At 36.2% G+C, this 17,703-nt stretch overlaps 1 protein-coding gene across 1 annotated transcript in view; it reads right to left on the bottom strand.

Moving 5' to 3' along the window:
• The window catches only part of LOC107702445 (actin filament-associated protein 1-like 2), a 39,073-nt gene that overhangs the window by 16,602 nt on the left and 4,768 nt on the right, over window positions 1-17,703 (bottom strand). Inside the window, exons 2-3 of the mRNA XM_016504766.1 lie at window positions 4,166-4,294; window positions 797-868 (exon numbers count right to left, since the gene is read on the bottom strand). Coding sequence (XP_016360252.1) covers window positions 797-868; window positions 4,166-4,294 — 201 coding nt within the window. The remainder of the gene's footprint in view (window positions 1-796; window positions 869-4,165; window positions 4,295-17,703) is intronic.

The following is a 17,703-nucleotide window of genomic DNA, read 5'->3' as shown; positions in this document are numbered from 1 at the left end:
AAACAAAAATTAATGGCAAAATTATTGTTTGGAGATGTAAACAGATATTTCCTACTGACACACTACAGCAAAAGATAGAAATAACTGACTTAAAACCATTTTTTAGCTGGTGACAATACTAGTGTTCTAATCATTTTGGCCACCACTGTACATTTCTCTGTTGGTTTACGTGAGCTATTGCATGTTGTGTCACATAAGTCACTCATCGCACTTCATTTTTATCATTGATTTATCAGATGCAAATTAACACAAGGTTGGGGAAATTTTCACATATGGGCAGGAAATTATGAAATCATTGCGCTTGAAATAAATGATCAAATAAAAGGCATTATACTGAACGTCAAAGGGTTGTTCTCTTGATAAGCTTTTTTAAAAGTGCCCTTTGTGAATTTGATCACAGAACGCCACCACAGTTTAGTCATGCATGTATCTTTTTGGCGCAGACGACTGCGATGTGAATGTTAAGTCTGGTTTTATTGTTACTCTCATTCTTCAGTGAAATCTAAACAAAGCAGCTTGGCCTCAGATGGGGGTCTGGCAGAGAGAGAGCAAGAAGAGGACAGGAGTTACTGAGAAACAGACAGGAAATGGTGAAGAGTAGGGGGAGGGGGGCTTAACACTTCAGCCATAACCCAATCACACCCTAAACATGACACACATTCACAGCGGTGCAGTCAACAACATAAACCACTGTGATATGTGACATACAGTACATGTTTGCAGGTCAGGGGCCATTTTCATCCTCACACCTGCAAAAGTTACTGTAAGTAAATTACGGTGAAGATTATAGACTCACCTCTGTCTGTTTTGTCTTGGTTTTGACATGTGACGATGACCTTGTTCATGTAGATGTATTCTTCATCTCCTCCTGCAAAATAACCATCATTAAAGACTGGATTACAAATTTGAATCTTGTTTTAAATTTTGTTTAAAGCTGAATCTTGTTAAAAGTTTTCTCACATGATTCCACAATTATAGATTTTTGTGCTGGTGTTTTGTGCCACAGGAGCCCAAAAATTATCTGGACACTTCATTTACCAACCCAGTCTCATGAAGAAGCACAAGTATTTTACAAAGTTGAAATTTCCATGATGTGAGTAATAGAAAAATAAAAAATAAACTATATATATATAAGCATAAGCATGTACCCCATCCGTATGAATGTGTATGAATGAGATTGTACAAATTCATATGAATTTGCCACAAATTTGCCAAAAAGTAAAAATGTTGTTTCAACACTTGTGTATGGTCACTGAAGCTTAGCTCTTTTTGAATTGTTAGGAGACTAATAAATGAAATAAAAAAGTACTAGATACCACAGCATGGTAATGTACTTTATGAAAGATTACATTTAGCACTGTTATTTTTATTTAATTATATATGTTTTTAAAAACCAACTTTAAGTGAGCATTAGATGATGCAAAGGTAATATATTTTAAAAATCTAGGAAATGAGCATGCACAATTAAACATCCAATATCAACAAATACATATCCAATATGAACCGATACCTTTATATGTGATACCTAGATATCAAGCATCTCTACAAAATATTAAACTAAGTGGTATTTATTTTACAGAAATAAAGCCCACACAGAGATTCCAAGTAAAACATTTCACATAAAAAAAAAAAAAATAGTTATGTTTAAATTGATAAAAAAATAAATATTGTTTGAATTCAAGGTAAAAAGTATTTGGACATTTTATGGTTGGTCAAACATTAGTGGGACATGTTTATAGTTGATGTGATGATCTACACCTGTGGTTACTCTGCTAGGACACCTGTGTGAATTTGAGGAACTTATGTATTGCCTATTTATTCAATACATTCAAAGGGATAGTTCCCCCAAAATGAAAATTACTCCATTATTTACTCACTCTCAAGCCATCCTATAGGTGTATGACTTTCTGCTTTCAGATGAATACAATCGGAGTTATATTAAAAACAGTCCTGGCTCTTCCAAGCTTTATAATGGCAGTGATTGGGGATTGAGATTCAATAGTTCAATAGAAGTCCAATAAAGTGCATCCATCCATCATAAAAAGTGCTCCACGTAGCTCCCGGGTATCCATATTTAAACTTTATAAACTGTAATCTCTAGCTTCTGCTAACTGTCATACGTGCATTCATGAGAGAGTGGCATTCACTCTCAATTTGCTTCAGAAGGCCTTTATTAACCGCCCCGGAGCCGCGTGGAGCACTTTTCATGATGAATGGATGCACTTTTTTTGGACTATTGAATCTCCATCCCCATTCACTGCTATTATAAAGCTTGGAGGAGCTGGGACATTTTTTAATATAACTCCAATTATATTCGTCTGAAAGAAGAAAGTCATATACACCTAGAATGGCTTGAGGGTGAGTAAATCATGGGGTAATTTTCATTTTTTGGTGAACTATCCCTTTAAGTGTGGCCTAATTGTCCAAATACTTTTGGGGCCACTGTGAACTTACTGGAGTAAAGATACTCTGCTCCACTCAAATAACCTTGCCTGGAACTTCTAGGACTTCTTTGACTTTTCCTCCCCCTCATCTCATATTTAATGCTTTTTCAGATTCTGGACCCTTTTATCTCTCACTCATTTTACTGAACATGTAATAGATTTCTATTATAGAGAAGAACAGTGAGAGTTTTGTGTTACACTTCTCTTGTGTAAGGGTCCAAAGGCATCTCCAGGGCCCCTCCTTCTATACACATCAAAGACAGGCCAGTGGGAGACATAGAGAGGTCATATTCTATCAAAATAAAAGTGCTGATTTAGTCCCAGCCTGTAGGATATGGTTTTATAGCACTTGCTTGGCAACAGATAACATTTTAGGGTGTTTTTTGGATCTTCAAAATAATTCAGATACACTAAATTAAGCATACGGGACAAGATGTTACCATGGAAGAAACAAGGAACATGGCAGTCCACACATAACACAGCTTTAATGCATTTCTGGGGGGAAATTCAATCCTGTGATGAAGCCAAACATTTTATTTTTTCGATGGTACAGTGAAAACAGATTGGGATTTGGAGGATGGAAATGAAAGCTATTTATAAGCTGCTACTAAAAGGAAGTGAGTGTCCCTAGAGGATAAAAATAGCCTTGGAAAATGATACAGTTTGGAGCCAGGGGAGGAAGTGCACAAGCCCAAGACCAGAACATGAAAAACCTACAGCCATGCTTGTGTGAAGAAAGAAGCACATGCACGGACCAAAATTACGGGCTCCTTAATAAGACAGAACAGAGCAGATTCTCTAAACAACACAGAAGCTATAAATGTACACACAATTGTTGCTCTTTGTGAGGACAATTGCGCTATGCCATGCTAAGTGTCATGCTCAAATACACATACTGTAAATAAAACTGTACATTTGTTGGACCTTTTGCTACTTTCTATTTGCACCAGTAGAGTGCTCCTACATGAGCAGCACAAAATGAGGTCTGTCATATAATTGTGCGTTAACCATAGATTCAAAAATCAGCTAACTAAGCTGAAATAATCTTTATGTAAAGTACTGTTGAAAGTTTGGGGTTAGTAAGATTTTTAAAAGAAATAAATACTTTCATTTAGTAAGGATGAAAGGATCATTTAGAAATTAACCATAAAAGGACAGTAAAAGCATTTATAATGTTACAAAAGAATTCAGTTTCAAATAAATGCTTCTATTAGCATTCTTTCATCAAAGAATCTTGAAAAACAATGATCACAGTTTGCACTAAAATATTAAGCAGCACAACACTGATGATAATTAGAAATGTTTTGTGAGCACCAAATCAGTATTAGATTAATTTCTAAAGGATCATGTGACTGGCGTAATGGCTGTTGAAAAATCAGCTTGGACTAACAGGAATCAATTACATTTTAAAATATATTAAAATAGAAAATTGTTATTTAAAATGCAATAATATTTCACAATATTACTGTTTTTACTGTATTTTTGATCAAATAAATGCATGCAAAAGACTTCTTTCAAAAATTTTTTTTTTTTTAAATGTACCAACCCCAAAAAAGGTTGTATAATAAATAATTTCTCAATTCATTCATTGTTAGTCCTTTTTGTCCAATCAACTCGCAGACCATTAAGAATCTTTCATTGACCACCAATCACAGTTTGAGAAGCACTGTCTGGTATAGAGTCAGATGGTTAGTGTAGACATTATGATGTTATTTATGTACCATCGGAAGACTTGTACGACTGCAGCAGCTCCATCAGAAGGCCCTTCTGCACTGTGGCATTTCCACTCAGCTTCTCTCCATCCAGGATCTTCAGGAACCTCTGCAGCTGCTCCAACAGCTGCTCCAGCACTGCACACACACACACACACACACAACATACTGTGGTTAGATAGAGTAATAAAGAAAAGCATCATGTCAGTGCACTAGATCTCCTGTACTGCACTGAACTTTGATTTCGAGTAAATTCTTCTCATGTGGATTACAAATTAGTCACAGTAAATATATATAGCTTATACAAGCTTCATACTGCAAGTGGAGGATTATCTGCATTTTGGCAACATAAGTGAAGGAGTCCACAAAGGTAAAATTACCAAAGGTTAACAGCACAAAGGTGAACCACTTGTGCCTGTAAAAGCCACAGACTGTGCTTCTCTGATCTCAAGAGTGAGCTATGTGAGCTATATATTAAGCACACTCAACCAAGTAGGTTTCATCATCACCATCTATTTCCTATCTATTTAAAACACTCTGGTGGATAATATGCTAATTGTTGAAGACATACGTGCAATTTGGTCTTTTGTGTCTGTGTGAATATAGTTTGCAACAGGTTGAGGTCAAGAACACGTCATGGGTTGAATGGGGAGGCTTTGTCACCCACACACCCTCCAGGGGTCAGCAACAAACTGGGCATCCCATTATGAAGGCCATACTTTGTTTGTGAATAACATTGCCTTATAACAGAACAGACCTTACTGGAAAAGAGCTCAAAAAAGGAAATGAAACCAAAAGTATAGATTATCATGTGTCGTTTTTTACATCACATCAAAACTCCACTGGTGCGTGCGAAACAAACTACTAAACTCCTCTTTGCCACATTGCATTCCATTTAGTCATATAAAAATATGCTATTTGTCTTCATTTTGTGGTTTAAATTACAAATGAGTGAGTGCTGATTGATAACAGTCACTCTCCTGTTCATTTAAATATTTGGTCATCATACTTAAAATTTCAACGGGATCAAATATGACATTTATGTAATGCTACAATCTGTTGAGGATGAGAGATGAGACTTGTAGTGTCCCATTTTTGAGCATGCACATGGATTATACAATGTTTTATAAATAGTACTCAGCATCTTCTAAAAGGGAAAGTTCTGGCCCCGGATGCTAATTGGACAACAGAGCTAATACAGGAAGTACAAACAGCTATGATGTAAAACATCTCACTGCCATCTCACTATATATAAAATATTATATTTCACTCAATGCTATGCTGTACTGGGAGTATAGTCAGAAATAAAGGGTTGTCAGGGACTTTAGTTGTGACTATGTTTATGATGCAGCCTCTCATACCTTGCTGGTTAAATATAAACTTCTCTAGTTTCTAATCTAGTGCAATGACCTATAAAACTACTCAACCCATGTTGATGTTTTTCTCGTAGCCTGTATGTTTACGTTCCTCTTACTGTGGAACCGTAGTGTTTTTGCCCTGGCTTTAAGAAAGGACAGGCCCAATTCAGTAAAGTGATGCAACATATGTCTTTCTCCAGAAGTAGCATCTCTACTCAGATGATCTGCTATTTGGACAATAGAAAGAGAAGAATGAATGTCATCAAATAATTAAAGTAACACTGCATTACTCATTGTGATGACTAATGCAGACAAGCAGTTATCTCAAGCACGCACAATGAGCTGAATGACATTCATTTAAGGATAGTTGACTTGAAATGTCAAGCAGTGACACTAGTTTCATAGCAGAGTGATATGTTTTATGAATCTAAACATCTAACAACAATTTTCACAATATTTTATAATTATTATACACATTTTTATTAGCTTAATTAAGAGATAAATAGGAATATAATAGGAATATTAATACTTTTAACAATTTAATTTGTCACATTACAAGAACCGCAAAACAGCTACTACATAAAAGTTGTGAAAATTTTAGGAAAAAAGACATTGTTTGTCAACAACCATGAAACAATTCTGTCCATTTATACAGCTGTAGAAGGAACTCCATTTTTAGTTGTCCTACTTTGCATTCATAGTGAAACCAACACCATCTATCAAGATAAGTGTCATACACGCTGCTGCTGCTATGATGATGAAAGTGTCAATTATTATTAATTATATTTTAATAACTGCCTATTATTACTAAGTCAATGGAAATAGCAACATTTCTGCAATTACTGTAGAGTAAGGCATGCTTCAAGACATGTTAAGCGTTTAACACAATAGGAAGACATAGCTTAGGAAGACAGGATTTAATCAAACATTCCTGGCCGCCTCCTCAGAGGCAGATAACATCTATCCATCTCTGCATGCATAAATAACTCCTGAGAAGAACTCCTTCTGTATGAAAGATAAAATCACTTACAAAGATGCCAAACAAACAAGCTCACTGGACATAACATATTAGTGTGTTCAGTACTCAATGTGCTTAATATATTCTATATATGCTGATATTTACAGTTGAACTTTGTGATTATAATGACATATCAAATTTGATCCAAAGTTGATGGCATTACTATTTGTAGGAATTTGTGCATAAAATGTGGTTGTAACACATACACATTTGATGTAAGCAGCAAATATTTCCAAAACAGCTTGTGGCTTTACTTAGCACCAACACCGTGTTCACAAGAATTCACAAGTTTCTTTGGTCTCTCACCCACAAAAAATGACCTACAACATGTTTTTCAAATTCAAATCTCACATACAACTAAATCTGTAGATTAAAAAAAAATGAATTAAGTAACTTCAAAAAAAAAAAAAGATTTGAAAGAATGAAGAATTTTGGAGAATGTTCCAACTGTTTTTGACCATACAATGAAAGACAATGGGGTTTTAACACAACACTGGACACCAGTGACATTCATTGTATGGAAAAATCAAAAACTTTTTAAAAAACATTGTTTTTGCTCCACAGAAGAAACATTATCATACATGTTTGGAGTTTGGAACGACATGAGGATGAGTAAATTATGACAGAATTGAAATTTTTGGCTGAACTATCCCTTTAATAGTATCATGTATTCTCTTCCCATGATGCTCAGCTGAGCTTCTGTCCAAACATTTTCTCTGCCGTGTGTTTTCAGAGATTGACTTCGATGCCCTTCTCTGGAGGGACCATGGGAATGTGGAGTCAGCTGACTCTAGTCCAATGAGGGCCGAGTTTCCGTTGGTTACAGTTTGGCCCCGAGCCCATTAAACACTGCAAATGGTGAAAATGAGCATGTCACATCTGTGTAAGCACTGGAACCACTCACACCTCCTCAGAGTAATGAAACCTGGGTTTGACAGTGAAGTGTCAGACTGTCTACCACACAACAGTCACCGACTAAAAGAGCAGAGCGTCACAAAATACAAAAATTATCAACAATTTCACTCTGATTGTGAAGGAAGTATGAAGACAAAGAAAGATCTCAGTGCTGACGGTACCTGTCTGGCTAACACTACAGCAGAGAGGGGATTTCTTTTGAAGTAAAAAAAAAACATTTCCTTCTTCCAGGACAAACAATGATTCCAAATAAAGGTGTTTGATAGTGTTTTGTAAACCCTACACTATTTCTGGACTTACAGATTGCAGCTAGACAAAGAAATTATTTTTCGCGGCTGATACGGAGAGCAAGTGTTTGGTGGAACGAGGAAGACCTCAATAAAACCATCTGATATTACGCACATTGACGCTGTGCTTGTTTGTCTTCCTCTTTCTGAATGCCTTTCGAACTGATTTTAGACACATGCTTATGGTAAATCGTAAGGTTAAGCACCGCTCTTCCCAGAATCAAAGCCACAGACCGTTTGCTGTATCAGAGCTGGGATAATAAACACAAGTTTAAATCGAGTGGACGAGGAGCATTTTGATGCTGCTCTGGCTTGCGTTAGTGTCCTAAGTGGTTTGATTTTTAAAGACAATTCCTGTCTGACACTTAAAATACAGCCCGGCTCCAGCTGTGGCTCATATACTTAGCTCAGCTCAAGGCGACGTGTCATAGCACATCATTTATTTGATTCCAGAGTCAAACCCTCAATCTCTAAAATGACGGGCTGTCAGCATGTGGGAGGGCGATCACCACAGTAGTGGCATGTTTTTTGGTGTTTGCTGTTGCATAGCATTCTCTATTCCTGTTTAAAGGGAATAGATGACACTAACTATCCTGAGACCACAGAAAAGCAGTACAGAACCGCCAATATGTTGTATACCTCTTGAAAGAACACACTAAATGTCACATTTGTCAATATGCGTGCTGCGTACACAATACACAAGCCAAAGATGGATCGGTACTATACAGTGGCCTGAGATTTTAAGTAAATTCATTTTAATAATTGCTGCTACAGCTCTTGCTAAGGAAAAAAATCACTGTCTCTAAAATTAAAATAGAATATTTTTTAAAGTATATGTTCATTCACGACAAAGTTTGCTGTTCTAAAAGGATCATATAATTCATTTTTATGATTTATTTTTCCCCTGAGGTTTATTTATATATGTTGAGTCACAATTTATTTTTGCATGACCATTTTCCATCCTCCCTGACTCTTCGAGTTAAAAAGGCTGTTTTTATGCTACTATAACCATAACACTCTGTAAACACTCCTTTTTGCGTGTGAAACGAGAAACTAACACTGCGCTGTGCTCACAAAACTCACTGTACTGTGGTTTTGCTGTGATGACTGATATACCTGCGTCAACAGCCTCTTTGCAAAGTCTGAATTACATTGTGACAATCCACTCTGCCAAAATCTTCACTTACCAGTTATATCTAACATTTCTAATTCTCCTAACTGGGCTGCCAGTTTCTGATCACCCAAATGTTATTTGATTACTCCAACCCAGCCTAAAGTAATAACCAAAATATATTTTAAATCTATTACATCTGTTTCCCAGATGCTACAAAAAATTGTACACTCAGCATTAACAGCACAGACAACACAGCAAACTGCTGTTAATTTATGATTTTTGCCAGCAAACATAAAATCGCTACATAATCAGAACTGCCTTCACACAAAAACATACACTCTCCTTTAAATGCCACCAGAGATAAAGAGGTAATTATTCATTGGTTTCATCATGTTCAATGAGACAGCGTAATAGTCTGGCTTCTTTTCCTCTCAATCCCAACACAACCACAAGGAATCTTTACTTAAACAAATATACAGTATATGTGCACACCCAAATGCCATTACTCAGTAAAATTGCATCATTACATGTAATTCTGCACTACATAAATTAAAACATAATCTGTCACGTTCCAGCATAATGCTGATCACACCCATGCACTTTAACATTCATTAAGCCAACAACAAGTTAAAATGTTACTACATATGGCCTAATACTGTATATGTCTCAACTCAGGAATGCTGCATTATGGTCTGGCCCACTGGCTCCACTTCATGCCTTTCAGTTTATTTAGATTGAGCAATCAGGAGCACTGGCAACAGAAAATCAGATTGCTCAGAAAAACTGGAATACAAATTCCATTACCTACAATTACTCCTTATCAAACGGAGCCAAAATGTTTTCTTTTGTCTGGACCATTTATAATCACAAGTTCGAAGCGAGAACGAGTTATGGATGAGGTCTGCAGGGACCCACAGCCAAATACATCCCTGTATTATAATGCACAAAGAAGAGCAGCGTCTTTAAACCATCTGCCAAAATACACAAGAGAACAACACAACCTTCTGGATGGAAAAACTGCTAACATGGATAATCATGTTTCAAAGTTTCTGAGATTGTATTAAATATACTAAAGCATAATTTAGCCACAATAAATTGACTCAGGCTACTAGTCCTTTTGATGAGGACATGGATGAGAACATATGATAAGGTGAACCAGATGCTTTATCTGTCTGGTCTCTCATTGAATGCTTCTGATGCACACTGAACATGAGCCACAGAATCTTTACAGTAAAAACAGCAGTGAAAGCTACATAAAAAACATGTGTGGGTGCAGCTATGTACCACATCATCATTTCTTCTGAAAAACACTGCAACACCTTTAAACATGGCTAATCTGCCCTGGGCATTGAATCATCATCACTATAGAGACATTTGCACTACATAACGCAAAGCTCCGGGTCCTGACAACATTCCTGGGCGTGTACTGAGAGACTGTGCAGTGGAACTCACCGATGTTTTCACAGACATTTTCAACATCTCGCTAAGCCAGGCTGTTGTCCCCACATGCTTCAAAGCTACCACCATCATTCCAGTCCCAAAGAAGTCGTCTCCATCCTGCTTTAATGACTACCGTCCAGTTGCACTTACCCCCATCCTCATGCTTTGAACGGCTAGTCATGCACCATATCAAGTCGTACATGTGGAAGAATTGACAATAAAGCAGACTTGAGACTTGAGACTTGAGATTTGCTGTGTCATCTAATGCCTACACCCTGAGTACACCACAAAATAATGCATGCACGCCATTTCTGTTATTGTTTTATATATATATATATATATATATAAAAAAGGAAAATTATTAAATATCAATTTCTTTATCGAAATAAATCTGAAATAAGGTCAAATTAAATTTTATACTAAATTAAATAAAAAAATCACTTTGCTGAATTAAATTAAATTGCAAAAATTTCTAAAACTGAAACAAAAAAACTGTTAAAAATGGCAAAAGCACTTAACAAATACTAAACATTAAACTGAAATTAAAATGAAATCTGAGAAAATAAAGATGAAAGATAATTCAAAATTTTGATAAATACTATAATAGTATATGAATAATATTAAAGGGGTCATATGATACGATTTCAATGTTTCCTTTCTCTTTGGAGTGTTACAAGCTCTTGGTGCATAAAGAAGATCTGTAAAGTTGCAAAGACTAAGTTTCTATAAAGTGGGGCAGTTCCAACTTTGCAAGGACAGTCTTGTGCTTCTGACTCACAGCCTGCAAGTATGTTTTTTATATTTAAAGAATTTGCCACTGATGATTCAAACGCGAGTTTTGAGCAGTGTAGAGTAGCGCTTGTTGTTTGTCATTTCTCCGATCACAAATGCAGACATGGTTTTATGTTTACGCGGCGCGATGCAACGCAACGCGTAAAAAGACAGTATAAGTCATTATAATCCATAATTATGTCCCCACTGGATGCAACGAATGCCTCGTTTATAATGGGTTTTAATGTTTTTGAATCATCGCTCCGGCCTGACAGGGCATCATCACAGTAAGGTAGGGGCGTAACATTTCCGTCACACGCTTGAGGTATTCGGCCAATCACAACGCACTGGATAGCTGGCCAATCACAGCACACCTCGCTTTTTTAGAACGATGAGCTTTGTAAAAATCTACGCGTTTCAGAAAGGCGGGGCATAGAGGAGAAACAATAATGTACAGTATGTGGAAAATAATGTGTTTTTTTAACCTTAAACCGCATAAACACATTTCATTACACCAAATACACAAAATAATGTTCTTTTTAGCAGCATCATATGACCCCTTTAAAATAATTCAGTAGCAGTGTGTAGCCAAATTATGGCTTGTCAATGTGCCAAAATGGGAAGTTGTTTCAGAGGTGGAGGAAGTTAGTACACTCTGATAAAAGATCAAAAAGACAAAGGTCTTGGAAAAAATGTGCATAAATAAAACATGTACAATAAGAGCAGAAATGTGCATTAGGTAAGAAGAAAAAAATAGTATTTCATGTTGACTTTAACAAACTGTTGTTGCATTTTAATTAAAAATAAAAAAGAAACTACACCAAGTTGCTCCCATTTCTCTTTTCTAACTGTCTACAGACACAAAAGACACTGATTTAAACTCACAAAAACTCCCCTAGTCTGTTGCTTTCTCACGCATATTTCTGCTGTGCTGCTTATGGGTTTTGGCTGTGATTGTAGTTGGACTTAAGAAATATATCCCTTGACTATGGTTTATTTGTTTACGTTGTTCCTCTTCAACACAGGCATGCATTCATTAGCGGCGTCCCTTCAGACTTAAAGAGATACAGTATCTGCTCTTTGATTGACATTTGCTGCACAGATGATAATAATGAATAACTGTTTTGGAGCGGCAGTTTCTCAGAATTGGGACTGAGTTCATCCGTGTGAACGAGTCCCTCTCTACAGCGAGCCACAGTAACACTATTATTCACACACCACCCTCTTACAAAAACAAGTGAAATATAAATACATATTGCGAATTTGTTATTCTATGGAGTGCTTCTTTCGCAACTTTCTTATCTAAGTTTGTGTGCTTACGTTTCTTTCATATTTACACAGGAACACTGCTATTGTGAAAAAAGGCCTGTATGCCAAATGTTTTGTAAAATGTCAAAGATTAACTTCATTTACATGCATGAATGTTGACCAAGTTTTAAAGTTGTCAGGAAAATGGTTTAGTAACAAATCCAGTGATAACCTATCGTTTTTAGTGCAATTTCATCTGGAATGAGTCACTTTAAAGATCCCCTGAAATGATTCAACAAACAGTTTTCCTTCCAGTGTTGAAATGTTTCCAATTAAAACAAGACATTATGGTTGCTTTTTTTAATAGCCAAAAGTCTTTAACACCATAGTCCAGAAAAAGCATGATTTGCTACTTGCTATTGGCAAAACTTTTGTATATGCCCCTGTATACAAAATTAGTCATTAATATTTTTGGTCCATTTTCCTGGAAGAGAATATTTAGGCTTTAATTGCTAATAGTTTATTATTATGTTAACTTTCGGAAGTACACTCGCACATACACAAGTATTTAAGTTTGGGGCCTATAATGTTTTTGAAGGAAATTAATACTTTTATTTAGCAAAAATGCATTAAATTGATCCAAAAATGACAGTAAAGACATTGATAATGGTACAAAAGAAATCTACTTCAAATAAACGTTGAAATCTGCATCATAGTTTCCACAAAAATACTAAGCAGCACAACTGTTTATCATTGATAATAATAAGAAATTGATCACCAAATCAGCATATTAGAATGATTTTTGAAGGATCACGTGACACTGAAATCTGAAGTATTTGCTGCTAAAATTCAGCTTTGCCATCACATGGATAAATTACATTTTAAAATATATTAAAAAAAAAGTGAAGATGACCTCAGAAACATTGACTAGAAGCTACAAATCTCATTTTTAATGGGCACATTCCCAAACTCATTCCATTATGTAAGTATGTTTATCATCCTGTCAAGGACTAAGGAACAATGTGGCCAACAATGCAAATGGAAGCCGGACAAAAAAACCCAAACATGAACCTTAATCAAGCATAGGTTACATAAACATTGCATTAATGTTATAATTTCATTTTAATAAGCAGTGTTCATTTGTAGCAGGTAGGTATACATGACCCTTCGATGGCCTTCTAAAATATTCCAAAACAAGTGACACGTCAATTTTCCACTGGCTGCACACGTTAGCGTAACTCTCTCAGCCCAGCCACTGATTGGCTCACCTCTGTTTCACTCGGCAACGCTGCCTCTGACCTCATCGTTTCAGTGGAGGATAAATGAGTGATGACAAGCCTGATTGAAGGGGCTCGGTCCACACTGTTTAATCTTTATCTTCTGCTGGCCACTGAAAGGACATTAACATGGGTCAAATCTAGGGGACCAAATTCAAACCATTTTCTTGCCATTACACTGTCACAAGAGAGGAATATTTGAATGGCGATACAGAAACAAAGTGACACTAACTTGGAAAATGGACATATCGTTGAAATCATACACAGATAAGACTTCAAACACACAGCTCAGCCAGCAGCAGTTGGCGTCTACTCTGTCTTGCTCTGATTGACTTCTGACGAATGATGATGCAAGTGATACCGTTATATATTTTGTTGGCTGAACGTACATTCGCTCAATTTCGAAATTTTGTACCGCAATAGTCATAACAAGATGTCAGGGGCTAACCAAAACAATAACAACAACAAATGTGTCTTTGTTTTGACTTCATCAGAAGACTCAAACTTTGAGCAAGAGAGGATCTGAAAAAAGCACTGACTCACAATTGCAACCAGATCAACTGCATTATTTAGCCGACTCAGACTTGACAACAGCATGCCGGGCTGTAATCTTAACCGTGGACAAATCACAACTGACACTCCTGTGAAGAGATAAGCATGGAATTATCAAGCCATCTCGAAATCACAACCTCCACGCCTGAATTAACCACCCTTAAACACAGATATTGTGATAGCATTGTTGTGCAGATTACTCTCTAAACACGGCCAACTTGAGAGGCCAGTTTAGTCAGAGCAGCCAGTAACCATTCAGGGGAAACTTGGAGTTTAATCTGTTCTCTGCAAGTCTGTTTAAAAAAAAGCGCAACAGTGACCACCCACTTTTTCAGCAGTCTTGGTTTCCGGAAGTATTTTTCCCATTTATTTCTCCATAGGGATTTCAAAAAATTCCTCAATAAAGACTTCTAAGTTTTGAATCAAACCAACCAGCTCCAAGACGAATCACAACATCAGTTTTGATTCAATGCAAAAAAATAAATAAATACAACACACAAAAGTTAAAAAGTTTTAGATCTGTAAGATTTTTTTAATGTTTTTGAAAGAAGGCTCTTCTGCTCACCAAGGCTGCATTTATTTGTTCAAAAATACAGCAAAAACAGTAATATTGCAAAATAGCTGTTTTCTATTTGAATATATTTTAAAATGCAAATTATTCCTGTCATTTCAAAGATTAATTTTCATCAGCCATTACTCCAGTCTCATGATGATTTAGAAATCATTCTTATATGCTGATTTGGTGCTGAAATAACATTTATTATTATTAACAATGTTAACTTGAAAACAGTTGTTTTTCAGGATTCTTTGATGAATAGAAAGTTGTAACATTACACTAAAAAAAAAAGCTAAGGTTCAAAAGTTACTTTTATTCAGCAAGGATGTATTAAATTGATCAAAAGTGACAGTACAATAAAGACATTTATAATGTTACAAAAGCTATCTATTTCAAATATATGTTGTTCTTTTGAACTATCTATTCCTCAAAGTCAAAATATTAAAGAACAAAAGGTATAAGAGTATAATAATGATTCTAACATAACACTAAGCCAAACACCAAAACAACTACATATGTGTACGTACAGCCACACACATATACATTACATAGTAAGAAATGGTTATAAAAAACTGAAACAGAAGTGAAACAAGTAGTAGGAAAGAGACAAGAAATAAATACACTTACTATATATATATATATATGTATATAATTTAGTGCTGTCAAGCGATTAATCGTGATTAATCGCATCCAAAATAAAAGTTAATATACAAATATAGCATATTTTTCTTAAATATATACATGCATGTGTGTGTATTTATATATACATAATAAATATATACAGTACACACACATATATTACATAAACAAAACTTGTATGTTGGATGCGATTAATCGCGATTAATCGTTTGACAACACTATATACATGATTGGCAGCCTGAAATTTGGAGACTGACTCAATTACATCATTTTCAAAGCTTCATGGGAGTGGACAGTCTTTTGGCATGTTGCCTGTTCATTTCCCTGGTAACAGCAGTTACTCTAAAGAGAAGGATCTGAAGAGCTGGCTGATTCAGGACATACAGAAGCATATATCATTGCTTAAAAACCTCAGAACTCACTGAAGGTCTGTCCTGACAGGTTTACTTTTATTAAAATTAATTTCTTTACGGAGAAAATAAATGAGATTTATCCTTCCGCAACCCAACTCTATTCCAGGCTGATCCCGGGAAAAGTGCTGAGTCCTGCCTCTTTTCCTCTTTATTTCATCTCCACTGTGCTCTCTCCATTTACTAATAAGCGTGCTGCTTCCCTGTTGACTCTCTTCAGAAGTGAGCTTAATGAGGGCATGAACTCAAGGGCCCGTTTTGAAAAAGTGCTGATCTCTCATTCTGGGATGCCTTTGGAGCTGCTTCCAGCACGCAGGCTGTCTTTATTAAGATGCACGAGACGTCCCTGTGTCTCCAGAAACATTCTGGAACGCTGACATGTTCTGAGCATAGGCCCAGGCGGCGGAGCCCGTGGGTGGGTCCGGAAACATGCTGGTATCATGCCGGACCTCAAGGGTGAGATCTGGTTCCACGGGCTCCCTTTGAAGAGAGAAATCAAGGCGGGAATGGAGGAAACCGGAGGGATAAGAAAAGAGCACGGATTTAAATACTCTATTCGGGTACCTATCGGATTTAGATTACTTTTTCATCTCATTAATGAAATTCTACACACTCTCACCTGTTTATCTTTTATCTTTAACACACCCTGCTATTGCATCACAGCACAGCAATAAACAGAGAACAAGAGTTTGAACTAAGCCTCTTAGTTCAGATTCACAGGCTCAAATGTCCACACAAAAGCATTTTCATGTAAAAGGGACACCAAATATGCCAGAATTAACAGTTTTGCGATACTAACTGTGGATGCTGAGGCTCAAAGTACTGTATTATCCAAAACCACAACCCAAAGCTATATCCTGAACTCCAAACATGCACGTTCATGTCATCTACACAGTTCTGTGAGTCAATCCCACGAATTCTCATTATGTAAATAGCATTACAGAGCTTGTCTCTACTATGTTATGCTACACACAAAGCATCACATGACTTTGTAAAAGATGTCACCCACTCAGTGTTTTATCATGGGAGAAATTATGCGATACTCCTCAAAATGCCATCTCCCTCCTCCCACTATCCTATTTTCCTCCCTCTATCTTCCTTCCCTCCCTATATGTCTTATCTCACAAAAACAAAATTCACAAAGAGTCTTTAAGAGTCATGGTCTCACAGACATCTAACCACAACAACTGCAGGCCTGTTCCTGACAGCATTTACCAACACAATACTGTCATTAACCCATCACAATGTGCAAAAGAGTCTCACCGCATTTAAACAAGTCACATATGCCTGCTAATTAAAGGAGTTGTTCATTCTGTCATCATTTACTCACCCTCATGTTGTTATGGTATTGTTTACCAGAATGTTAATGCTGTTTTTCCTATACAATGCAAATGAATCTGGGGCTGTCAAAAATTGCCAAACCTGAATATGCACGTTCTTGAGATTTTAAAGCAACAGCAGAATGGGACATTTTCAGTAAATAAAAATATAAATTTCTGTTCTGTCCCTTACTATTTTCCAAAGAAGAATATAGAGTTAAGGCCCATTCACGCCGCTCACAATAATTTTAATTATGATGTATTAATAATCGTTTATAGGGAAGTTCACAACACAACTATAGCAATAACAACACAGAGCAACAATATAATTGGAATCACTCTCCAGCTGATTTCCAGCTAATGAACCATAAAAACACTGACAACCAATCAGAGTCCACTTGACTTCAAAGAGTTCAAGGATTTAAAGAGGCAGGCAACAAATAATAAATACAATGTTATAGTCTGTTGAAGTGGATAGTTATCCTTATAATTATAATTTTTGGTGTACACGGTCCTTAAAGGGGTCATATGATGCTTTTTTAAAGATCATTATTTTGTGTATTTGGTGTAACAGAATATGTTGACATCAAAAAACACATTATTTTTCAAATACTGTACATTATTGTAGGTCCTCTATGCCCCG

The sequence above is a fragment of the Sinocyclocheilus anshuiensis genome, unplaced genomic scaffold (assembly GCF_001515605.1).
Source record: "Sinocyclocheilus anshuiensis isolate Anshui unplaced genomic scaffold, SAMN03320099.WGS_v1.1 scaffold190, whole genome shotgun sequence".
Classification (NCBI taxonomy): domain Eukaryota; kingdom Metazoa; phylum Chordata; class Actinopteri; order Cypriniformes; family Cyprinidae; genus Sinocyclocheilus; species Sinocyclocheilus anshuiensis.
The sequence above is the reverse complement of the archived record's forward strand: the minus strand, read 5'-3'. Positions and strand labels throughout refer to the sequence as shown.